This window comes from Vulpes vulpes, chromosome 13 (genome assembly GCF_048418805.1).
Source record: "Vulpes vulpes isolate BD-2025 chromosome 13, VulVul3, whole genome shotgun sequence".
Lineage (NCBI taxonomy): Eukaryota > Metazoa > Chordata > Mammalia > Carnivora > Canidae > Vulpes > Vulpes vulpes.
Window position 1 is genome coordinate 92,838,806 of NC_132792.1, and position 25,959 is coordinate 92,864,764.

The window sequence follows — 25,959 nt, forward strand, 5'->3', positions numbered from 1 at the left end:
CTCTGCCTATGTCTCTGCCTTCTCTGTCTCTCATGAATAAATAAATTATATTTTTAAAAAGCTATTTTCAAAAACAGTTTGTGTTCCTGCCAATAACATATAAGAATTCCCCTTTCATCACATTCCTATCATAATTTTTTATATATATATTTTTTAGATTTTATTGTTTATTCATGAGAGACACTGAATGAGGCAGAGGGAGAAGCAGGCTTCCTGAGGGGAGCACAACGTGGGACTTGTTCCCAGGACCCTGGGATCATGACTTGAGCCAAAGGTAGACACTCAACCACTGAGCCACCCAGGCGTCCCTGTATTTTTTAAAGTTTACACATTTGAGAGGCACACACTGCTATCTTGTCTTCATTTTTATGTCTTTGATTATTAATGAGGTTGAACATATTTCCAGGTCTTTTATTTTTTTTTTTAAGTTGGCTCCATCCCCAACAGGGGGCCTGAACTCATGACCCTGAAATCAAGAGTCAGATGCTCTTCCCATTGAGCCAGCCAGGCATCCCTATTTTCTAGGTATTTAAAACTGGTTTTGTTGTCTTTTCCTTTTATGAATCGACTATTCCTATCTACAAGGCATGTCTAACCAGTGACTCTGCTTACCAAGTTTTAAAATGTTTCTTAAAATGCTGCACAGCTTTCTCCAGCATGTAGCTAATGAAGTTAGAAGTCTCAGCACTTTCTTCAAGAGGGATCTTGAGTGTGAAGTTGGGGGAAGACAGAATGCTTAAGTCTATCATCATTTCATCTTGTTTGGAAAAATTCCCTTCATGTATGTTTGGAAGCATCTAAGAAAAAGGATTACACAGTAAATGATTACTAAACCCCAGTGCACATTCAGGATTAATTTAATAGCACATTAGTCAGGCTAGGCTAGGCTGTGCTGAGGTAACACAGTAACCCCAACAACCCAATGGCTTCACAGGGCAAACATTTCTTTCTCCCATATATTTCATGTCCATTTCAGGGACTCTGTCCAGCCTCCACCCCTCAGGACCCTGGTTGACAATGGCATGTCATCTCATGCCTGTAGCATGAGGAACACCTGGCTTTCTTTGTGCCCGTGACAGAGACAGAGAGAGCACACACAGGCCCTTCATCTAAGTCTAGAAATAACCTTTGTCAGTTTGGTTCACGAGGCCAGAACTTGCCACATGGCATCACTTAACAGCAAGAGGAGCTAGAAAATATGAATGAACAGATGGAATGTTTGGTGAGCACAACTGACACTGTCACAAATATTAATGTGACACACCAAGTTTTATACTGAGTGTTCCTAAGAAATTTACAATTTATGGTTGCATGTGTGGTTTCTGTGAGAACCAACTGTCTGAAAGTCACGGCGGTTACTCTTCATGAATTCTCAAGTACATATACTTCGATTTCAATAACTTAAATGAAACTGTACTGACATGCAAGTTGATGTAACCTTAAGAGAACTATTTTGAAAATGTTTTCGAATAACCCCCTTATCCTAAAAAAAACTAAAACAAAATATTAAGAAGCCAAATAAAAACTGAGAACTTCTTAATTCCAGTTTGTAAAGGAATAGCTAACATGATTTCCCCCCTTTTCCTTCCGGTGACTATAACCCACATGGAAACTGCACAAAGCATTTTTGTCTAGTTTAATAAATAATGATAAAACTAACACCGTGTAACTACAACCTGAGGGGCATCACTTTTTTCACCTGCTGGGATTTGTGCATTCCTCTTCGGTACTTGCTGTTTTATGGCTTTGCACTTTCTGTTACATGATAAAGTAAGAGCTGTTTTGAGAAAAATAACATTTACAGGTAGTTTGGCAAAGTGGTTAAGTCCAGCAATTCTGGAGAAGTTCTACTTGGTTTTGAATTATGGTTCTACTGCTTCCTAGCTGTGTGACCCCAGACAAGTTATTTAACTTCTGTGTGCCTCATCTGAAATATGTGAAAAAACAATACTGGAAGGATCATTGAGAGCATTAAAGGATCTGATGTATGGAAAAAAGTCTTAAAAAATTGCCTGACACATAGTAAGTGCTCTTTAGTGACAATGATTATTAGAACAATGTATCCTTGAAAACCATAATCTTATTTTATATGGAGATTCTTAGGTAGAACTGCCTTTGTTATCAATATAAAGAATTTCAGGTAAGTCTGTTAGCATTACCCAGAGATACTGGAATAGAAGCCAACTGAAGCATAGAATGGAAAATGCTGCTGCTGCTGAAAGCAATGAACTCTTGGCTGTAACTTTTTAAAGACTGAAAGCGCTGCTCAAACTTTTCTTCAAATTTTATTCTTCAAGACAAGACCTTTTCCTCATTAGCTGAAAGTCTGTATTTGTGAGGATGATCAATTATACTGAATTATTTTACTCTCCTTGGGTATGATCTATCTAATGAAGTAAAAGAATCAGAATCAGCTGAGATGGGAGAGTGGTTGTCAGAACCGTTTGTGAAGTTTTGCATCACTACTCAAAAACACACATCTTACATATATGTATACACACGTATTTACACACACACAATGGAAATGAAAGTTCCATGATATATGCATATGATTTGTTAAACACAATGCAGTCTAATATTTTCTCTTCTAGTCTGCCCTATTCTGTTTTTGTTTGTTCAATGTGCTGGTTGTGACTCTCTAACCTGTCTTGAGCCACACAACCACAACTTTGCAGTCTGAAAGAGACAGAAATAGTAGGACACAGAATGTTTTAGGTTAGATTCCCTGGAAGCAGAGCCTGGGACTGATGCAAGTGATAGATTAAGGGTGGTTTCAGGTGAAATTTTTCTGGGAAATGAGGCAAGCAACAGACAAGAGGAAGAAGCTAATCTAGAATATGGCTTCAGGTGATCTCTGGCTTGCAGCTGCAGGGAGCTCTTAAGTGGCCCCTTGGGCAATCCTTTGGAGAAGGTTTAGGGGCCGGATGAGCAATTAGCAGCAGCACCAGTGAAAGCTGGCGAAAGGATCTCTGGGTTAAGGCTCTGACTTTACATGCTGCATAAAATATTGCTTCTTCAGTTGCTCTGCCCAGTGATTTTTGCATCCAGCTCTTTTTAGGAACCGGTCAGTAACTAACCTCATCAGGAGTCACTAGCCTGGTGTATTTGTAATTAATGGTATGCGTGTTGTGGGAGTGGGGGTTGGAGCAGTTGGTCAGAAGAGAAATTCAGTCACTGTTTTATTCTATGCCACAGGAGTTAATTGCCTGAATGTAGGAGACACAGTACAAGCGCAATTTAAGATGGCAATATGTTTTGATGTGAATATTAGTATACAAATATGTTTAATTCTCAATGTTGAAAAGCTATTGAGAGCTGTAATTTACAAAGTTCTTGCTCTGGATAAAGAATCTATACTAATTGCTTTACAGTCCTCTGTTTTTGTTTTTTTTTGTTTTTTTATTTATGATAGTCATACAGAGAGAGAGAGAGAGAGGCAGAGACACAGGCAGAGGGAGAAGCAGGCTCCATGCACCGGGAGCCTGACGTGGGATTCGATCCCGGGTCTCCAGGATCGCGCCCTGGGCCAAAGGCAGGCGCCAAACCGCTGCGCCACCCAGGGATCCCTACAGTCCTCTGTTTTAAGGTATCTTATTCTTATCTCCATTTTTCAAGTAGAAAAACTGAGATCTAGAAAGGTTCCAGAACATTCCCAAACTTGCTGCGCTGCTAAGTACCAGTGTCAGCATTTGAACTGTTGCTTCACCTGGAAGTCTCCTCACTTAAAAAGTACATTGTCAGATTTCTTCAAGATTACTGGAATCAGTTAAGTGCATCCCTGTAGCTCTAAGCAGAATTGGCCATGTCTGGATTAGAAAATATTTTGCATTTTAAATTGGTTTTCTTTATAGAGTTTCTTGTTTCTAAGGACATGCACTACATTATATCAAGTCAGCCTCAATACAATCATGATGGAAATATGAATATCCTCCCACAGCTTGTTTTCAAATGCAGAGTGCTTAAGAAGTGAATTAACAGAAAAAAAATCATAGTATGCACATGTAATCTCCATATCGGTTCTTGGGTCTCTCCCTTACCTTTGTGGAATCAAAGATGTTCTCAGCTCCTGAGGCCTGGTTTGCCAGGTCAGCCACCCAGCCAAATTCCTCTCTCATCTTCTCCATCAGATATGTGGTGTCCTCCAGGTGATGCTGGGTCATCTGGAGAACCTGGGCATATTGCTGATGGGATATGTTGACCAATTCGAGGGCCTCATCTACTTTTGTGTGTAGTTCAGGTACATCGGGACAGTCTAGCAAAGAAGAAGACAACATGGTAAAGGAAAATGCCCCTGAAATTTGGGGTTGGGTGGTGTGGGTGTAAATCCCAGCCCTTAAACTTTCCATTTCCAGCTTTTGGACCTTGAGTGAATTTTCAATTAGGTAAAACAGGGGTAAATGAAATTACACAGTGAAGTGCCTGCTTCAGGTCAGGCACACCCTGGAGATTTAGCAAATGTTCCTTTTTCTTTTCCTCCTTTCTGTAGTGTTTCTGAAGGGTCATCAGGGCTACTCACTGACATTCTGACCAGGACACATAGGAGATTGTGCTTCTCCACCACCTTGAAGTGGACTGTGGCAATCTTCAAGGTGATGTGTCTCACTTCTGGAGGAAGCCTATGAAACAGTTCAGGATTTATCCTGTGTCCTTTCCCCTGACGGCAGAACTGGGTTTGCTCCATAGCGTGGAAGCTGCATCACCCTGAGAGGTGCAGGAGGGCCTCCATGCAAGCTGCAGTTGACACAGCACAGAGAAATAGACCCCTGTGCTTACCAGGCACAATGATTCTGCAGCTCTGTGCTGTGTTGCACAACAGCCATCTGAACTGAACCAGGATTATAGGAATTTACATAGCTGTGCTGATGAGCATCTTGATCCTGTGGAAAGATTATCTGAAAGCTATGGAAGTGTCTGTGTGGTAGGGCATTTAGGGTCATAAGAGGTTGTTGTTGTGGAAAAAGACCACAGACTCTTTAAACTGTGTCTTTTACCGTTTATCAAAAAGCCTTGCCTTTAGGAAAATAGGGGCAGGAGAGGATCCGCTAGCCAGAGCTGGGTGACTGCCTCATCTGAGGTCTTACCTTCAGTTTATTGGTTTCTTTTTGATGCTTAAGATTATAACACAGGATTCCCTGGAACTGCATACATTTTCAGAAATCGTTTTGGGATCTTCAGGAGAGGGAGACTCTGGTACTTAGAAGTAGACAAATTTGGGACGCCTGGGTGGCTCAGTCGTTTGAACATTCAACTCTTGGTTTTAGCTCAGGTCATGATCTCATGGGTTGTGGGATCGAGCCCCGCGTCAGGCTTCTTGATTGGTGGGGAGTCTGCTTCAAAGGTTCTCTACTGCTGTCCCTCCCCCTACTCACTTGCTGGCACCTGCTCTCTCTCTCTCTCTCTCTCTTAAAATGAATAAATCTTTTTAAAAAGTAAACAAATTTGCAGTAACATACGTTGGAAAAGTGATTCAAGATAACATTTTGAGGGGCGCTTTGGTGGCTCAGTTAAACGTCTCCTTCCGCTCAGATCATGATCCCAAGATCCTGGGATCGGGTCCCACATTGGGTTCCATGCTCAGCAGGGAACCTGCTTCTCTCTCTCCCTCTCTCTCTCTGCCTGCTGTTTTCCTGCTTATGCTCTCAACCTCTCTCTGCCTGTCTGTCTCTTTCTCAAATAAATAAAATCTTTAGGATCTTAGGATTTAGTAGATCTTTAGGATTTTATTTGAGAGAGAGAGAGAGAAAGAGATTGAATCGTGGGGCGGGGGGGAGGGGCAGAAGCAGACTCCCCACTGAGCAGGGAGCCCACCACGGGGCTCAATCCCAGAACCCTGGGATCACGACCTGAACCAAAGGCAGATGCTTAAGGGACTGAGCCACCCAGGTGCCCCAAAACAAGCTTTAATTTACAAGCACATGTCAAGCCTGCAGTTTGGTCACATTTGCCACTATCTCATTTAGTAAGGACAGACCCATGGCCAAGCCCAAATTCATGACTAGAAAAATAAAAACAGGGATCCCTGGGTGGCGCAACGGTTTGGCGCCTGCCTTTGGCCCAGGGCGCGATCCTGGAGACCCGGGATCAAATCCCACATCAGGCTCCCGGTGCATGGAGCCTGCTTCTTCCTCAGCCTGTGTCTCTGCCTCTCTCTCTCTCTCTCTCTGTGACTATCATAAAATAAATAAATAAATAAATAAATAAAAGAAAGATCTTTCATAGGTATTTATATTAAAAAAAAAAGAAAAATAAAAACAAATATAAAATATAAAATAAAATATCTCGATGGAAGAAACCGTAAATTATTGTGGTTATTTTGTTCTAATCTGCTATATATATGTCCCCTTCTGCCTATGAGATTTCCCAGTTTATGCCTATTGTTTTTAAGTAATTATTCATATACCCATATCACTTTCAAAAGAGATCTAGTTTGGGTCACCTGGGTGGCTCAGCGGTTTGGAGCCTGCCTTCTGCCCAGGGCGTGATCCTGGGGACCTGGGATTGGGTCCCACGTCAGACTCCCTGCGAGGAGCCTGCTTCTCCCTCTGCCTGTGTCTCTGCCTCTCTCTCTCTCTCTGTGTCTCTCATGAATAAATAAATAAATAATCTTAAAAAAAAAGAGAGATCTAGTTTAATTAATAATTATATGGTCTCATATAACAAAATGGGCAGGAGACAGAAGTTCCTTGGTAAAATCCCATATGCCTTCCCCTTATATTAAGAAATGAAATATGACCTAAACAGATGAAGCCTCCACTGTGGCCCCTCCACATCAAAACTTCTCTCTGTCCTCTCATAAGGAAAACTATTATTTTAAATTTGGGAGTATATATCCATTGCCAGTAATTGATATGGGAAAAGAGGAAAAGAGTCACAGTAGATCTGTTTAAAATCAGGGCCAAAAATGTATGGTAACTAGTGGGAAAACAAAAAGATTTATGACGTCTTGGAAAATAGTTATCAAACATAAAATTAAGATATAGAAGATCTTATATCTATAATTGTAACAATGTGCTTCATTTTTTTAAACTTTATTTTTTTTTAATTTTTATTTATTTATGATAGGAACACAGTGAGAGAGAGAGGCAGAGACACAGGCAGAGGGAGAAGCAGGCTCCATGCACCGGGATCCCGACGTGGGATTCGATCCCGAATCTCCAGGATCGCGCCCTGGGCCAAAGGCAGGCGCCAAACCGCTGCGCCACCCAGGGATCCCTGTGCTTCATTTTAGAACAAAGAATGAATCAAATGTTGATTGAAGAGACAAAGCAAAATGTAGAAGAATTGAGTATAAGAGCAAAACATGGAAGCAACTTAAATACACTTAAGGAGAATAGTAAGTTGTGATATGCCTACACAAATAGCAGTGAATTAATGAATTAGAACACGTAGTCAAATGGCTAAATCTCACAAGCTCAACTGTGACAAGCCAAGTTGCCAAAGAATACATAAGCAATAATATTTCTATTGTTAAGAAAAATTATCCAAAATTTGGAAATAAGGCAGAAGAATGACTACATTCTTTTCAAGGTTACAAGACTAAATAAAGACTCTGATTCTCTAGGGAGATCATCTTTTGTTGGATTTACTGTTTACTGTTGCTCAGGGCCAGATTCCATGTACTTCTATGTACTTAAATGAACATCTTAAATTGAAAAGCTACAAATGTTTTTTGTCCAGTAGAGATATAAATTATTTTGGTCTAATAGAAAACATCACTGCAAAACTTAGTTTTATTGCTCATTAGAACAGTAACTAGTTTTATATTTAATTTTGCAATCTGACTTCAATGTTTTATCTTTGACTATAAATACCTCACTCTCCTGTACTCCTTTGTGTTTTTTTTTTTTTTTTTTTTTTTTTTTTTTATGATAGTCACACAGAGAGAGAGAAAGGCAGAGGGAGAAGCAGGCTCCATGCACCGGAAGCCCGATGTGGGACTCGATCCCGGGTCTCCAGGATCGCGCCCCGGGCCAAAGGCAGGCGCCAAACCGCTGCGCCACCCAGGGATCCCTGTTTTTTTTGTTTTTTTTTTTTTTTTAAGATTTTATTTATTTATTCATGAGAGACACAGAGAGAGAGAGGCAGAGACACAGGCAGAGGTAGAAGCAGGCTCCATGCAGGGAGCCTGACCCGGGACTCAATTCTGGGACTCTGGGATCATGCCCTGGGCCAAAGGCAGGTGCTCAACTGCTGAGCCATCCAGGTGTCCCTCCTGTACTCCTTTGAAACAGCTTTAACACTTTGCTGATTCCCTCATTAATAGGATAAATTAATCTTGACATGTGCTCATTTTATATTTGTATGAGTCATAGTTTTATTATTTTTTTAAAATTTTTAATTTATTTATGATAGTCACAGAGAGAGAGAGAGAGAGAGAGAGAGAGAGGCAGAGACATAGGCAGAGGGACAAGAAGCAGGCTCCATGCACTGGGAGCCTGACATGGGATTTGATCCCGGGTCTCCAGGATCGCACCCGGGCCAAAGGCAGGCGCTAAACCGCTGTGCCACCCAGGGATCCCCGAGTCATAGTTTTAAACTTAAAAATTATACTTTGACAATATAAAATTAAAAACATGTAAAACGTTGCTATGTATGTTGTGTGTGTGTTATATACATACATGTGACAACAGGATAAAGAAAAGCAAAAAAATAATAAACACTAATATCAGAATAGCAGTTTTCTTTTTGAGGGCATCAAGAGGATGTGCTCTGGAAGGGACACAAAGGGCTTCTTAATCCAGGTTGTAGGCATGTGGGGTTTTTTTCTTTTATCCTTTATACCATTATACAAAACGCATTTTATAATCAGTTTTTAAGGTGTATGGGAGTGCAATAGAGCATTCTTGATGTTTTATCTATGCAGCAGCCAATTCACATTGCATGTATTCTGTGTTATCCACTCTGCGTATCTGATGCATTGTCTGAAGTATATTGATTATCTGAGGCAATTGTACTATATTATCTGATTTCTTCCATATTTTTTCCAGTTTTATTGAGCAATAATTGCATATATCACTGTATAAGATTAAAGTATACAGTATGATGTGATTTACATATATTGTAAAATAACTATTGGAATAGATTTAGTTAACATCCATCATGCCATATACATAAAACAAAAAGGAAACAAAATTTCTCCTTGTGATGAGACCTCTCAAGATCTTCTTACCAACTTTCCTATAAATCACACAGCAGTATTAACTACAATCATGTTGTATATTGTTACCTGCCTTTCACCTATTTATAACTGAAAGCTTGTACCTCTTGACCACTTTCTTCCAATTCCCTCTCTGCATCTTCTGTATGATTTTATGACAGTCAGGGAGAGATTATTCATCAAAGCTTTCAAATGGATGAAAGGAAGTAAATGATACACAGATGGGATGTTTGAGTGGGACTATTTTTGTAAGTGATTAGTGTATTTGTGCGTATTTTTCTGTTATAAAAACTTCTAGGGACATGTGGGTGGCTCAGTCAGTCAAGTGTCTGCCTTCAGCTCAGGTTGTGATCTCAGGGTCCTGGGATAAAGTCTTGCTCCCCACTCCATGAGGAGTCTGCTTCTTCCTCTGTCTCTGCTTCCTTTCTCCTTCTGTGTCTCATGAATAAATAAAATCTTAAAAAAAAAAACCCAAACAACTTCTGTTTCTGTATGTAACCTTGTAACTATGACTTAAAAAGCAAAAACTTGAATAATGAAAATCATTAGTATGGTAGATTTATTTATTTTTTAAAGATTTTATTTATTTTTTCATGAGAGACACAGAGAGAAAGAGGTAGAGACACAGGCAGAGGCTCTCTGCAGGAGCCCTATGTGGGACTTGATCCCAGACCTGGATCACGCCCTGAGTCAAAGGCAGATGCTCAATAGCTGAGCCATCCAGGTGTCCCGGTAGATACTTTAATCTGCAAAACACCTGTATACATAGATATATTATTCCCATTCTCCATGTGATGAAACAGAGGTGCAGAGTCACTTAATTAGCAATGCAAGAGAAATAAGGTCCAGTTTATATTCAACCTTCTTGGTTTTTAGCTTCTCCTTCCTTCAGGGCTTTACTGAGTTAAGAAGAAGAAGCATAGGAATCAAAATTATGGTTTGGCTTTTTAAGAAAATATGTGAGGGGGCAGCCCTGGCATGTGGGAGGAGTGACTTTAGTTAGGGGTAGGGAGAAGAGATGAGGAGAGGGAGGGAGGACAGAGAAGGGCCAGAGGAGACCAGGATTTCTCACCACTCTTGGTCGGATCTGGTGGGGAAAGGCTATGTGGTTTCTGAGGAAGAGCCACTTTACATATTTAATTACTAGTTAACTCACCAACTGGAAAGAGTTAATGCCACTAAAAGGAAAAAAAGCTCACTTGGCTAACAATTTGCTTATACAATAGGAAGACTGCTTCCATGGTGGGCTTTCTTTCTCCTTGCAGTGAGAAGGAAGGAGTACCCTAATTTGCTCCTACTTCTTTTTTGCACACATGAGTGTTTCTTGGTCTTTAACCATAAAAAATTTCACAGGAACAATGAGGGAATTTTAAATTAGAGAAAAGGCAAGTTGACCTTTGGAATAATAAAAGTTTACATACCTACACTGAGCACCCCAGATGGGAATAAGCTGGCAAAAAAGTGCTCTAAGGAAAGTAAATGAACCCATGATGCTTGTAAAAGTGCAATTTTGACCTCTGACCAGAATGCTATTGAGACACTGGAAAATAATAATTATTTACCTTCCCACAGGTAATCCTGACATTTTTGGCATCTGGCATGAAACTGGAAACATTCTGACAAATTCTGGCCAAATTCTCCATACGGTCCTCTGTGCTGCACAGGCAATATCTTTGAACTCAGGCTTCCATGGTTAGAATCTGCAGGTAACATAGTGTTTACATATTAATCTCATTAGAGTCTGCATTTTAAAGGTGCGGACATGATGTCATTTATTTTTCTTTTGAAAGTTCTTTCAAAATCTTTCTGTATTCAGCCATAGGCAGGCATATTGTTGCAGCCATTTGCTAGGACAATTTGACATCTATTAAACATTGCATATATTCTTTGATCCAACAATCACATTTTGGATCACATATATATATAATATATTACATTATATATTATATATAAATATATTTAAATATATATAAAGATTTTATTTATTTATTCATGAGAGACACAGAAAGAGGCAGAGACACAGGCAGAGGGAGAAGCAGGCCCTATGCAGGGACCCCCATGTGGGACTCGATGCCGGAACCGCTATTGTTATTTCTGATGTCAGTGGATTAACCTGTAGATAATAGGGAACTTTTCTCTTTCAATTTCTATTTAAAACATTTTATTATAATTGTTTTAATTTTTTAAAGCTATAATTGGGAAGTATATTGGAGTTTCAAAGTACTGGGAACGTCTGTTTCTAAGCTGTTCCTTTTGCATTACATATATATGATGTTATGAATGATGGGTCAAAGATTTAGGAAAATATCTAAAGTTGATCAACTTTTGAGAAAACTTTTTCCTTTTTCTGGAGGAATTAATAATTCATATGAAAATGATGATGTGAAAAAAAAATCTAACATAAAATTGACCGTTCTCAACTGTTTCACATTAGGAAACATTTACTATTAATTTACAACCTGATGATTTTCTCTTATATTTAATCATCAACATTTTAAAATGAAACGTGTCATTTTGAGATGAATTGTGAAGTCTGTCAGTTAAAAACCTGAAGCATTGGCTAGATCATGTGGTGTGTAAGGCAACCATCTCTTTTTGTTGAATAGAAAGTCTTTTCCTCCCACCTGCCTTTCTGAACTGTCCCCTGTAGAATTGGTAGCGTCCCTTGTCACCCCCACAGAACCCCTGTGAGGAGTTCTGCTGTAGAGCTTGCCTCTGCTTTATGTACTGTTTGCTTTCTTGTCTTCTCTGTTAGATTCCCCTCACTGAGGGAAGGGATTTGCTCTTGTCACTTGAATCACGCCATTCTTAACTTCTTTTGTCATTTCACTTATAATATGGTAATATAATTGTCCAATAATCTGTTTTCCTTTTTCTGGACTGAGCTCCTAAAAGTCAGGGGCTGTGTTATATTCATTGTTTCATTCCCAGCATCTACATTAATATCTGGTATATAGATAAGGGATGGCAAATTACAGATCCATAGGACACCAATTCTTTCTCCTGTGCCATGGCATCATGGTAGTAACCCATCACAGAGCCTCCAGCCCTTCTAGGCAGCTACTTCTGGTGCCATCCCTCCTATCAATCATCTACTCTCCCTCCGTCTCCCCACTCCACTCAAAGGGGAAATTAAAGTCAGCAAATGTTCTCTAAAGTAGGATTAGAACTCATATCTCCCAGCATCTGGCACTGCATTAAGCTACTACACCACACAGTTTTATTGAACACAATCTTATCTATCCTATCCAGTCATTTATAAGGCACGTGAGGCAGCTGCAAGAGCTATTTTATTGTTTTTCAACAGATTCAGGAACTGAGGTTTAGGAAGATCAAAGTAGGAAAGAAATTCTCCCATATGAAGTCTAAAATGAAACCACACTCAAATAAAAATATTAAAAAACAAAATATTTCAGACTTTTTTTTTCTAAGTAGGCTCCACACCCTTTGTGGGGCTCAACATGGGGCTTGAACTCACACCTCTGAGATCAAGACCTGAGCTGAGATCAAGAATTGGGCACTTAAGCAATGAACTACCCAGACACCCTAATGTTTCAGATTTTTTAATGGTGCCTCTTTTCTTTTAATGATACTAATTATTCAATTTTAGGTGTTTTTCTAATTTTAGTTCTTAGCACAATCATGACAACTAAAGCCCATCCACGAATGTTGTCAGATACACAGTGCTCGCTTGGTCATTGTTGGCCTTTGTAGCTGACAAGAGGCTTGTATTAGTTTCCTGTTGCCATTGCAACAGATTACCACAAATTTTAATGGCTTGAAACAATGCAAATGATCTGGTTCTGGAAGTCAGAAGTCTGAAATGGGTCTCACTGGCCTAAAATCAAGGTCAGCAGGGATTTTTTTTTTTCTTTTTCTTTTTCTGGGGGCTCTAAGGGAGAATCCATTTCCTTACCTTTCCAATTTCAACTATAGTCCTTGGCTCCTGACTCCCTTCCTCTACCCAGAAAGGTCGAGTACTTTTCATGTTACCATCTCCATAGATTCTGTTCTGCCTCCCTCTTCTACTTTTGAGATCCCTTGTGGCCACGTGGATAATTCAGAATAATCTCCCCATATTAAGGTCAACTGACAAGCAACCTCAACACCATCTACAATCTTACTTTCCCCTTCCTGTGTAACACAACAGAGTCACAGATCCTGAGGATTAGGGTGTAGATGCTTTTGGGCAGCTATTATTCTGTCTACCCAGGGGCAAAGCTCAAAATATCTTCTCATTAGGCAGATTTTCCAGGAGGATTAGGTTTATTACTCACCTACCACCTGTCCAGAAAAGTGATGGAACTCACTTGCAAATGCCCTATAACCCCTGCCTGACTATTCTTGATAAATAAGCCACATGTGCTCATCTGAGAAGAAAATGTCTCACCTGTTGAGCTAGCTGTGCACTGTCTGCTTAGGGGAGGGACAGCAGAGGAAGGAGGGTATAAGAGTGTAACACACAAGGTGGAAGTTGTGCAGAGGGCCAGCTGACCTGGGGCTGGTGCTGGGGTGTGAGAATGGGGAGGGAGCTCGGGCAGAGGTTGTGGAAACCTACATTCTTAGTCGGTGGGGTGGGAGGGAGTTGCAGTGATTAGGAAGTTATTTAGATTTCAAAATCAACGAATCACTATATACTCCTGTGCACATTTGAATGTAACAACCCATGTGTGAGGTTGTGTACAGTGTGAAAGATGGGGGGAGGGCACTATTTTGTTCCAATGAACACATTCTGAATATTATCCCCAAACAGTTGACATCTTTTTAAAAATTCAGGCAAAAATTATTTAATATCACCCCAGCATTGATATATTTAGTCTACTGCATTGATGCTTTTCCTGAAGATTGATGAATTTGGAACCTCAGAATAGAATACCAGAAAAAACACTTGACTTACAAGAAAAGTCCTCCAGACCCTGAAATAGAACCCAAAAATGATTCCAGGAATGATGGCAGTTCCCTGCTCATGGAACAATGGGACGGGAAGGATGTCAGCCGTTGTTTTTTGGCTTCAGCTTCTGGTACCGTGAGGTAGGCCCCTTCTACATAGAGACCAGTGATGCAATGTCATGGTAATTTTGAGAATTTGATTCAGATGTTGCCAATTATACTGCTGATATAATTGGAAAATATCTAGAAGGAGCCCATTTCTTTCTACATACAAAAAGCTGTGCATAAATAATATATACAACTTAGAGAATTTGGAGAGAAGGATAAGCCTATGAAACCATCAGCACAATCTATGCCATAAACCTATCCATCACTTCCAAAAATGTTCTCCTGCCTTCTTATTTATCATTATTATCATTGTCATTATTAAGAATGTTTAACATAAGATCTACCCTCTTGGGAAATTTTTAAGTATACAGTACAGTATTTTTAACAATAGGCACTAGTCCAGCAAAGTCCAGCAAAGTTGGACTTATTCATTTTGAATAACAGAAGCTTTGTACGTATCTCTGACCAACATCTCCCCATTTACCCCTCTACTCAGCTCCCAGCAACCCCATTCTGCACTCTGCTTCCATGACTTGGACTAGTTTAGATTCCTCATATAAGTAGTACCATAGAGTCTTTGTCCTTCTGTGTGTAGATTTCTTTAGTTAGTAGAATGCCCTCCAGGCTCATCCATGTTGTTACAAACCGCAGGATTTCTAGGAGCCCACATTATTTTTCATGTCAGAGAGGAGTGTTCTTTCACTCCTTTCACATGGGCTTGTGGTCTGTAAGATTAAGTCTAAGGAAATGTAGATCCTACCTTAGCCCACGCAGCAACTCTCATTTCTGAGATGCTGTGTTCCAGCCACTCTACAGAAGGCCAAGGAAGGTATCTCCATTGTTTGCAACATGGAATATCTTGGGGCATGTTTGGTATTGGTAGAAGGGAATTCTTATCCTTTACAAACATTCTGATTTCTGTAGTTGAGTTTGTGAACATCTTCTGTGGTTTTGTGCATAAATGTTACAATTTTAGGGATTATGGCAGTGATGCGGTGGGTGGGTGGGTTGGCTGTGGAGGACACTAAACGTGACCTCATTAATATTTGATACTTGACTCCTACCCACACTGGGAGTTGAGGAGTCAAGACTGATTTTTAAGGAAACCATGTGGTGTTCAAGCAGAATAGAGCTGAGCATACCTACAAGAGTTTTAATAAAGGAGGCAACCAGTTTTTTCAACTTCTCACGCATTTTGTTTCTCAGCTTTGAAAATTTGCTTTAAAAAGAGAGAACTGCCCCACAGGGCTCTTGACAATGATGGAGGAGGGATGGTGTTTGGGTGACTTCAAAGTTTTCTCTAAGAGGCTCTGCAACTTTGATTATCCATAAGTTGTCACTCTTAGAAACATTGTACAATGACTTAGAAATGTCTACTATTTCTAAAGGTAAACAAAGCTTGACCTTAGTATTCACATCTAAGTAAAGATCATCTTTTAATACTTGCCATTGTCTTGTTTTGGTAAATCCTCTATTGCATTCAGCGTCTTGGTGATTGTTGTGCTGATACTGTGATAAATAGAGAGACTGAAATTATAAAACAGCTGGAAGAAGCTGGGAATATCCCAACTTTGAACAGGATCTTCTTTTTTCCTTGGCTCTTTAGATAAAGCTGGAAGAAAGTTAGGCTGCATTAAGTCTGTATCTGACATAAAATATGATTGAAAAGTCTGGTCAAATTCTTGCTGCATCTGTTTGAAGACATTAAGACTTCTGTTAAAAAGAAATCTCACATCCACAGTCAGCTGGCTGAACACATTCTCTATTTGAGCTACTTGTGCATCCTCCTCAATGAACTTTTCACCGACAGGGAGATCTTTTTCATTATCCTCATCAAAAGGAAACAGGTATTGATATATATTCCTGAAAAACTGTTCGACCTGTAGGGTAGAGGATAAAAATGGAATAAGAAATTCATTTTCTTTCTGGACCATTTCTTTTTTTAAAAAAAATCAATTTTATTATATTATTTTTAAAGGGAAGGATAATTGACATGGATAATTTCTTATTGTAAATTTTAAAGTCAACTTACAGTGGTCGTTGTAAATCAAAAACAATTCTGGGCAAGCTAGGAAAAGGTGACTCATTTTAAGATAATTTATTAACATTCTTGTACCTTTAACTTTGATCTGAAATTCTTCCTTGTTTTTACATGCCTACCAAATACCTAAAAAGGCCATATTTTTAATAGGGTTGACAAGCCACAGCCTGATGTACAGGCAGTAGTTGACATGCCATGGTCTAAAGGTATGGTACTGTGTAGGTTGCCCCAAAACTGTAAAGAAAGCTCTTGTCTTTCACCTCTGTCTTAGGGCTTAGGGTTCTTTGTGGGTTTTGTTGTTATTGTTGTTTTGTTTGTTTGTTTGTTCGTTTTTGGTTTGTTTCATTCAGTGGAACATCGTTAGTGCCTTTATGGTCTCCTCTTTCTTGTCTCATAAATTAGTCCATAGAAAGGAAAAGATAAACACATTCACACTGAATTATAGATACCTGATAGAGTTAAATAGGTTACTTAGGGATGATTACATATTAGTAGTGATCAACACCGTCCTTGGCTATAGTCAAAGAAATGAAGCTGTGACTGCAGAATTTTACACTCCATGGGAGAGTATTTTTCAGCAATCATACCGTGCTCTACATCTATATGGTACCTAAGTTTGTGCAAGAACACAGCTGCCCTTCTATGGTAATGATGTGGCCACGTTGAATGTTATGGAGCATACCAACTATCAAACATCACAGATGTAGCATCCCAGTGCTATTCAAAGAATTCTCCAAGAATTCTTAGATTACTCGTGCCTTCCTCAAAAAGTAATCTGGGTAGTTTGTCTGCCCGTCTCTCTGCCAGCTTTTATTACCAGAATCGATGCATAAAAACAAACTTTAAAGTCCCAAGAAATTTTTATAAAGTCATACAACTGGCAGAGACAGGAATGGTTTCTAAATCTCCTGACTTCCAGTCAGTGCTCATTCACTGGATTCTGGTATTTTGGAGAGTGACAGTGGCTATAAAAATAGAACAGATGCAATTAACAGTGGAGGCAAATTAACTTGGCAAATGAATTGTCCTAGGGGTTGCTCCCTCTTTAATTGGGTATGGCACTGCCAAGCCAGGAACATACTCTAATTAGATCATGCTCTGATATGGAGAGGGAAATTTCACTGGATTTCATATTCAGCTCATGTCTTGAAGGGACGAGAAATTCAGGCCAATACAATAAGAGCCTTTTATGGGGCAGAGCTCATCCTATTCAGGTCACCACCCTCTGCGATTCCCTCTGCCCAGATGGTAGCCAAAGGGAACAAAAAAGAAAACATGCCAGTCCTATTAGACATGCACAGATATGGCTAAAGAGGACATGAATGTGTACACATGTGTGTGTTGCCGTAAGAGGGCAAACCTATCAAAGGAGAGATTCGGGAATCATAGAATTTCTTCAAATCTTTGGCCTCCAGGGAAAAAATTAAAGCAGGTTAAAATCAGAGACTATAATACTATTATTCAGAATGCAACTCAGCATTTATTAGATACCTACAATGCTTCATTGAAGACAGATAACTTATGGTTCCTGCCCTCAAAGAGCTTACAATCTAGTGGGAACATATTCATAAATAACAAATAAGAGGCAGAAAGATTCAGAGTGTTTCTAAGAGAGATACATGTAGTATCATTAAAGGGAGAGACAAACACCAAATGGCTGTTTTATCTTATAAATTGAATGTACAGAGGTGGTTCATACATAAGCAAGGATGAATGTTAGATTCTAGATTCCAAAAGGCCAATATCCGGTCAGGCATCTCTATTCTAAATAATGAAATAAATTAATTTTTAAAAATTAAGCTGGCCTAAGTACCTTAAGAATTCTGAAACCTTGAACTCTGTTTTTCCCTTACCGTATTTTTCATAGAGGACCAACTAGGTTGGCAGGTTGTGTGAAATCTCATGCAGTTACTCTCCAGGCAGGACTTGCATTCATCCCAGGAATCTGTCAAAGACACCTGGCATAGACTTTCTTCTTTTTCCAGATGTTCCTGAACTTCATTCATTAGTTTCAGGGCTTCCTAATTAAAAAATAGACACAAACACCTTATTCTGTTGCTTAATTCTGTGTGTAGAATCACCGTAGCTGATTTCACCCTTTAGAAAATAGGCATATTCTGATGTACTCCTTCATTCTTTCTTCTGGCCCCTAGCTGCTGACAAATCTACTTGAATCAACCTTTCTGTTTAAGAAAACGGCACTGATTGATCCCTACTCAAAACTGCAGGGGATCCCTGGGTGGTTCAGCGGTTTGGCGCCTGCCTTCCGCCCAGGGTGTGATCCTGGAGTCCCGGGATCGAGTCCCACGTCGGGCTCCCTGAATGGAGCCTGCTTCTCCCTCTGCCTGTGTCTCTGCTTCTCTCTATATGTATCTCTCATGAATAAATAAATAAAATCTTAAAAAAAAAAAAAAACCCTGCAAATCTTACCCATCTATTCATTTGTCCATTCAACAAATTTATTTATTTATTGGGTACTTGTTATGGGATGGATATTACACTAGATGTGGGTGAACCATGACATGGTCCCCACTCTGGAGGACAACAATAATTTACTTGTTTACTTGCCTTTCACATCTAGTTCTTGGAAGATGTGGAAAGTAGGCTTTAAGGCTTATAAAGCTTAGAAATTTATTTCCTTTATTTATGCTGCCTTTAATTTTTGTATGTGCTTAAACATTGCAAGGAAGTGCAATTCTTGTATCGAATCATATCTGCCTAGCAAATTACACTCTAATTGCAGAAATGCTGTGTTGGCAGTGAGGTTGAAGATGGGGGCGGGGGTGGAGGGTGGGGGGGAGGGTTTTTTCTTCTCATCTGTATTCCAAGTACTCCCTCTCCTGGTGATTTGCTGTAATGTCCAGGTTCCACTCCGGGTGATAAGAGACAGCTGTCCCTGAGAACCTCAACTCTACTCCAGGACCTTCCCTCAAGACCAGCACCCCTGCCTAAACCCCTGGCCTCCTTGCAGGTGTGGAATTTTAAAGACTGGCTCCCTCTAAGCTGGAGACCTAGTGCAGGGGAATGATGGTGTATAACAGATTCCTCCATAAAATAGTCTCAAGCTAACAGTGACTCCCTTAGGTGAAAATCACATGAGGGAGCAAAATTTCTGTACTTAAAACTGATTTAGTGTGCATTTTTACCTAATGGAAGAGAAAAAGAAATCACCCTTCCCTGGCATATTAAGCCCAAAGAACCACTTGGCCACTGAGAATCTTTTGAGGATTTTCTTACCTCCTTGGTCATTGCAGAACGATTTTGGGTTCCTACATCTTCTCAAGAAAGTTACCCTACTACAGCAGGAAACAATACTTCCCACACTTCCTCAGTCAGTCCTCGTTTTAAATATCCTGTTCATTGTGACCATAAACCGAAACCCCAATATTTCCAATTCCAAACTACACTAGCTGTGTACCTTTGGGCAAATTACTTAACATCTCTGAGCCTCAGTATCTTCCTTAGCAAATAGGAATAGCAATAGGCTTTACTACTTAAGGATTTGTATTGAGATAAGCAAGCAAGTCACCTAGTGTTTGATTATCTGATTTCTTTCCAATCACCTCCAAGAGCACAGCAAAAACCAATTACCAAATCACATGTTACAAGCTTCGGTAATGAAATGTCGTGGAGGAAGATCTCTGGTTTAGGAAAGCCCTGCCCATTCCTTCCGTTTCTCCTAAATGTCCCGCCCACTGATTATTCCTATAGTTTACAGTTTATCAAAGTTCCATATAAACTTGGTGTGAGGGTCAAATCACTTTAAGCCACCCTGGAGTTTCCTACTTCTGATTCGTTTCAGATACTCTCACTAAATATTACTAGGGAGGGGCTGCAGAGGAGTCCCCTAATGACACTGGCTCACCTGAGGACATAGGTGGTGCTCTGTAGTAGGGAGACAGGGGCACCAGTCTCATATTTGCTAAGTCATAATTTGTCCTCAGTTTAAAGTAATTTTAGGGAGGCTCAGAGTTAAACAAGTTTTTCCATTTTTAAATGGACTTTTTGAGTGTCCAGACTTTAAGAGTATGTCAATGAATTTTTATATAATAAGAAGGCTTTTTAAAAAAGATTTTATTTATTCATGAGGCACACAGAGAGAGGCAGAGACATAGGCAGAGGGAGAAGCAGGCTCCCTGTGGTGAGCCCGATGTGGGACCCGCTCCCAGGACCTTGGGACCTGAGCCGAAGGCAGATGGATGCTCTACCACTGAGCCACCTGGGCGTCCCAATAAGAAAGTTTTTAAGAAAAAAAATTCTAACTAGTTCTTGGGATTCCTGGGGCCAGAACTGAAATCGACATTTGCTTGCTTGACCCACCCCTAACTAGAGCATTCTTTTCATAGTTTTACACCCTTGGCTTGTAGGGAGGCTGGGGAAAGAGAGAAAAACAGTCATTGGGTCCCAGAGACACAGCACTGCCAGCTGACTTAGTCCCCAGTCATTCATTACAGTGCCGGGTTAGCACGGTCACCAACATCATGAGCCTCAGTTTCCTTAGCTGTAAAGTGACATTAATGGTTTACACAGATGTTGGAAGGATTTTGTGTGATATTGGGTTTTATAAAGGGCCTGTAAATGATATCTAGCATCATTATTCCCAGGGGCCAGCTCACAAGCCTACCAGGGAGGAATCTAGCCTGGGGGGAGGGCTTCCACATTTTCCTCAGAAGGAGCTATTTTTGGTTTCCTTAAATCTTTTGCTTGCCCTGCCCAAAGGGAGGAAGAAGAAAAGGAACCCCGTGTGACAAGGCTGGTAGGTGTGGACACAATATTAACCAGTTTGGTGACAGGCTCATGGAAAGCTTTGGGGGGGTCAGCCTGTCACAGGCCTGCTCCAGAGCCTTGAGGGATGGCCAGAGGCCACTGTGCTCAGAAATAAAGAATTCCAGCAGCTGTCTGTGCTGTGGGAGCCCTCAATGTATACATATCTATAGGTATAGGTGTAGGGGGAAATATTAAAACTTCTATTTTTATGTTTTAATTTAAAAATTGGGGACGCCTGGGTGGCTCAGCGGTTGGGCATCTGCCTTTGGTTCTGGGTGTGATCCTGGGGTTCTGGGGTCAGGTCCCGCATCAGGCTTCCTGCATGGAGCCTGCTTCTCCCTCTGCCTGTGTCCCTGCCTCTCTGTCTCTCTGTGTCTTCAAGAATAAATAAAATCTTAAAAAAAATTGATGGTAGGGGGAGGAAAAGCGGGGAGTTGTTCAATGAGTATAGAGTTTCAGTTTTGCCAGATGGAAGGAATTCTGGAGTGGTTGCACAGCGGTGTGTAGGTACTTAGCAACTATTGAATTATAATACATAAAAATGGTTAAGATTATATGTTATGTGTGATTTAGCACATTTACACCTTCCTAAAAATAGAATTTAAAAGTAATTTACTCTCAATGTTAAAATTTAAAGTGTTTCCAAATTATTTTTGCTACAGTTTTGATTTCTTCTTTGATTTAAGGGTAAAGTTGGAAAATAATTTTTAAAAAATAATTGAATTGTTTTGAATGTTATGTTCATTGTTAACGGTATTAAACTAGGAGCCATGTAATGTTCATAATTTAGAAACATATTAAACTTCATACTGTAACATATGAACACTTTTTAACATCCTCTTATGGACATTTGTATGTATAATCGACCCTTGAAAACATGGGTTTGAATGCATGAGTCCACTTACATGTGGATTTTTTAAATAAATACAGGACAGTACTTTAAGTGTATTTTCTCTTCTTTATGATATTCTTAATATTTTTTCTTTATTGTGGGAATATAGTATATATTACATATAACATACAAAATATCTATTATTTGACTGTTTATATTATTGATAAGGCTTCTGTCAATAAGACTATTAGTAATTCCGTCTTGGGTGAGTCAAAAGTTATATGCAGATTTTTGACTGGAGGTCAGCATGCCTCACCCCTGCATTGTCGAGAGTCAACCTGTATTGCATACTTCCCATTGGTATGGTATACTTCCCAAACTGTATGGTAGACAGTTTGAACTGCAGCTATCAAGTAAAGGCATTTGAATAAAGAAATTGATTAGGCTGGTGTACTATTTTCTACACACTGGTGCTGTCTTGTGGTACTTATGTCAGACCACTGCATGTTGCCAACTGGTCAGGAGGACACTGGGAAAGTGGGGTACTCCACGATCCAGGAGCATGGTTCCCTCTCTCTTTATTCCGTTGGAGCTGATTGCTAGTTTAAGAGGAAGCAGGTAAATGATCATTTTATTATCTAGTTTTAACTAACCTAACACTCAGATTTAAAAATATGAATAATTTAGGGTCACGTGAACAAGAAGCAAAAGGCAGAGCTGATACTTCTTCATGATAAGCTCTTTCTTTATTGGTCACATGACAAAGTCCAACCATGATCTAATCAGATCTGGTAATTGGCTAAAAGATTTCAAAATACTATCCAGAAGATTATTTGAAATATGGACTTAATATCCACTCTGGCCAGTGCTGAATCTCACCCCAAATGTATTTTATGCCTTGAGATATTAATGGTAGCAATTCATGTGTCTAATTTATAAATAAATTAATGTGCCTAGATTTAGGAGTGAACGCTAATAATAATTTTAATAATAGGGACAGGAGGGATCCCTGGGTGGCACAGCGGTTTGGCGCCTGCCTTTGGCCCAGGGCGCGATCCTGGAGACTCGGGATCGAATCCCATGTCGGGCTCCCGGTGCATGGAGCTTGCTTCTCCCTCTGCCTGTGTCTCTGCCTCTCTCTCAATCTCTCTCTCTCTCTCTCTCTGTGTGTGACTATCATAAAAAAAAAAATTAAAAAAAAAATAGGGACGGGAGATCAAAAACCTTAGAGACTACAGATCTAGCCAAAAACTGCTGGAACAGTTTTGAGTTAATATCTGAAGTCAGAAGGGACTAGGGATAAAGTCTTTTTAAGAAAGTAGCACTTTCCCAATAGAGACAAATCCTCCAAATTCCTGGATTTGGAGTTCTTTGCAAAGGTCTACTCTGCTAGGACTGTGTTCTTGGAAGAAATTTGAAATTTCCTTCAAACTGTTCTTCCACTAAGAGTTGCTGTCCAAAAAAAAAAAAAAAAAAAAGAGTTTCTGTCCAGAAAATCCATCCATTATTAGGGGAAAGAAGTAATTTATCAATTGCACTAAGAAATACAGTATTTATGACCTAGCTGTATTTAAGAACAGGTGTTATTCTCAATTACTGTACCTGCTTTTCTTCTTTGCATTTCTTCAGGGTTTTCATCAGATTGGTATGTTCCTCCTCTCTTCTTTCCATCATGATTTTCATCTGCTTCATACCAATCAAAGCTTTCTTCACCTCTTCATCTACATCTATGTCTCCAGCCTTAGAAAAACCTGAAAGATATGTTGCAGTTTTTTCCTTTGAGATTTGATCAAATTATAATGTATCAGAATTACAAAGAGTTCACCAATTTTTCATGTCTCCTAAATACTTCACTGTTCTTTTTCAGCATCAAACCCTGAAACCAGATCACAATGAATTGGCTGTTGGCTGCCACATGGACACAGCTGCCACATAGATAATACCTTCTATTCCTCGCTTCTGAGTCCCTAGACAAGTCAGAGTTCATTTAACCTCATTCTTGTCCCTTTCCTCAGGGCCTGTTTCCATTTATCCATTTTTTCTCTTTCACTTAAAACTCAAGTGTTTATATTAGAAAAAATTCAAATTTTCTTCACAGACAATTTATATTAAATGCCCAACTGGGAACCTCAAACACAGTGAACAATTTCCCTTTCTTTCAGCTTCAATTGCCTTCCCAGGAGGCATCAAACCTAGAAAGTAAAAACAAACAAACAAACAAAAAAACCTAGAAAGTATCTCACATAATGCAAGATTCTTTAATAACCTACCAGAAATCTCTTATGCACCTTTTTTTAAAAATAAATTTTTAAAAAGTATTTTATTTATTTATTTGACAGAGAGAGCGAGCGAGAGTGAGCAGAAGCAGCAAGCAGAGGGAGAGGAAGAAGCAGGGGCTCCCTGTAGAGCAGAGCAGAGAGCATGATGCAGGGCTAGATCTCAGGACCGTGGGACCTTGACCTGAGCCAAAGGCAGGTCTGAGCTGCCCAGGCGCCCCTTTTATATACCTCTAATAAACTGGTAGTGGATGTGAAATTCATTGTCATTCTCTCTTTGCAATAGTCAATGTGGCTTCCAAAGGACCTTATTCTTGCTACCAAATTTAATTATAGACAACCATAAAGCAACATTTTTAACAAATTTATTTTTCTAAGCCTTCAGTCCTGAAAGCATTTATTATCAAGCAGAGGTCACAAGTTAATGAGCGTAGACTGACCAGATTTGATGTCATTATAACCCGTTCTTTCACTATCACAAGAATAACTGCACAGATTACTTTAATTGTTTAAATTTTTCAAATGCTAGAAAAGAATTTCACTGTTAATTAAAACTGTGCTGAGAGGACACCAAACATCTGGATGATACCAAGAAATGCAGTGCAAAAGTTGGCAAGTTTTATCTATGCGATAGCAAACATCTGGATATGTGAACGTTCTCAGATACTCGACTGGAATTTTCTGTTTTTATTCCAGATGTTTGGCGTCATGTCTATTTGGTTTAAGTGCCTAGAGAACATCTTACCGTGAAACTAGAAGGCCGTAATGAATATGGTTATCTCTCTGCTGTAAATCACTGTAAATGCCAGCAGGACATGCAAACATACAAGCAGGACACCGTGCAGAAGATAAAGAAACCAAACGTACCCTTCAGGTTTCCATGCATATCAGTTTTGTCCTTCCAAGTAGGTGCACAGTGACAATCTTTCAGCCATAGCAGATACACAGTAAACACCAAGAGTGATGGCTTCATGTTCCTGCTGTTACTGCAAAAGAAAAATAAACCTGTACCAAATGCCTTCCATTAGGTTAGTTTTTGCCAGCATCAATTGAAAACACATGGTGATCCAAAGCATTTTTCTGTCAATTTTTCTTTATGACTTTAGACAAGTTATGCTAATATGCCTGAGACATAAGGAGATTTGGAATATAAATTTTAAAAAAGAGAATCCAAGTCCCTATTTTGTTTACATTCTTTATGACAGTTAAACGAGGTCATCATCTGAAGTATTTGAACTTTAAGACAACGAATAGTATAGATCACAGCCCCAAAGAATCCGTACTTCATTTTATGTTCTGGTCAACAGTACACATGCTGAAGCATGAATTAGTTAAAATATGTCAGAGGGATTCTTTTTCTCCAAAATTCTGAATGTTCAAGTAAGTTTTTACCTAGGTAGTTCATTACTTATTTTTTTATGAAAGCAAAAACACCCTCACAGATTTTTCCCATATGTCTTTATAAAACCCATCAAGATATATGAATAGTGAACAATTGAATTTTTTCTTCTCAGAAAATGTATTTACTTTTAAATTTAATTTGATATACTTTTGTTATAAACATTCCAAATATAAATATGTGCTTTAATAAAGTTAAATACATAAAATAAGTTAGATTATCTTAACTCCTTCCAAAGGGATCTGCTTTATGTATGTTTGTTATTTTGGAAAAAAAATTCATTATTTAATCAAAATTTGGGTCTTTTTAATATAATAAAATAACACCAGTACTAGTAGTTACATAATCTACATCTATCATTTGAACTAACTCTTCTCTGTTAAGATCTTATCTATAAAATTAAACTTTTTAACGAAATATATTTACCACTAATTTTGCAGTATCTCCCCAGTGATGTTACCACCAGCTTCTGAAAGGACCTTCACTTTT

At 39.3% G+C, this 25,959-nt stretch overlaps 1 protein-coding gene across 1 annotated transcript; it reads right to left on the bottom strand.

Annotated features, from left to right (window-relative positions):
• Positions 1 to 321: 321 nt before the first annotated feature.
• CLUL1 (clusterin like 1) lies at positions 322 to 25,060 on the bottom strand. The gene is made up of 7 exons (XM_026006470.2): positions 24,939 to 25,060; positions 23,398 to 23,546; positions 18,050 to 18,217; positions 15,603 to 16,035; positions 10,720 to 10,857; positions 4,038 to 4,252; positions 322 to 797 (listed from the first exon to the last, which is right to left on the bottom strand). The coding sequence occupies exons 1-7, from the start codon at positions 25,042 to 25,044 to the stop codon at positions 609 to 611; spliced, it is 1,398 nt and encodes a 465-aa protein (XP_025862255.2). The 5' UTR covers positions 25,045 to 25,060; the 3' UTR covers positions 322 to 608.
• Positions 25,061 to 25,959: the final 899 nt, after the last annotated feature.

Coding starts and splice junctions, on each gene's coding strand:
- CLUL1 (XM_026006470.2), bottom strand. CDS start 25,044: ATGAAGCCATCACTCTTGGTGTTTACTGTGTATCTGCTATGGCTGAAA. Junction 10,858..15,602: donor TTTACCAAAACAAGACAATG/GCAAGTATTAAA, acceptor TGTTACCTGCAG/ATTCTAACCATGGAAGCCTG. Junction 4,253..10,719: donor TCAGGATTACCTGTGGGAAG/GTAAATAATTAT, acceptor CTTCTTTGCTAG/ACTGTCCCGATGTACCTGAA.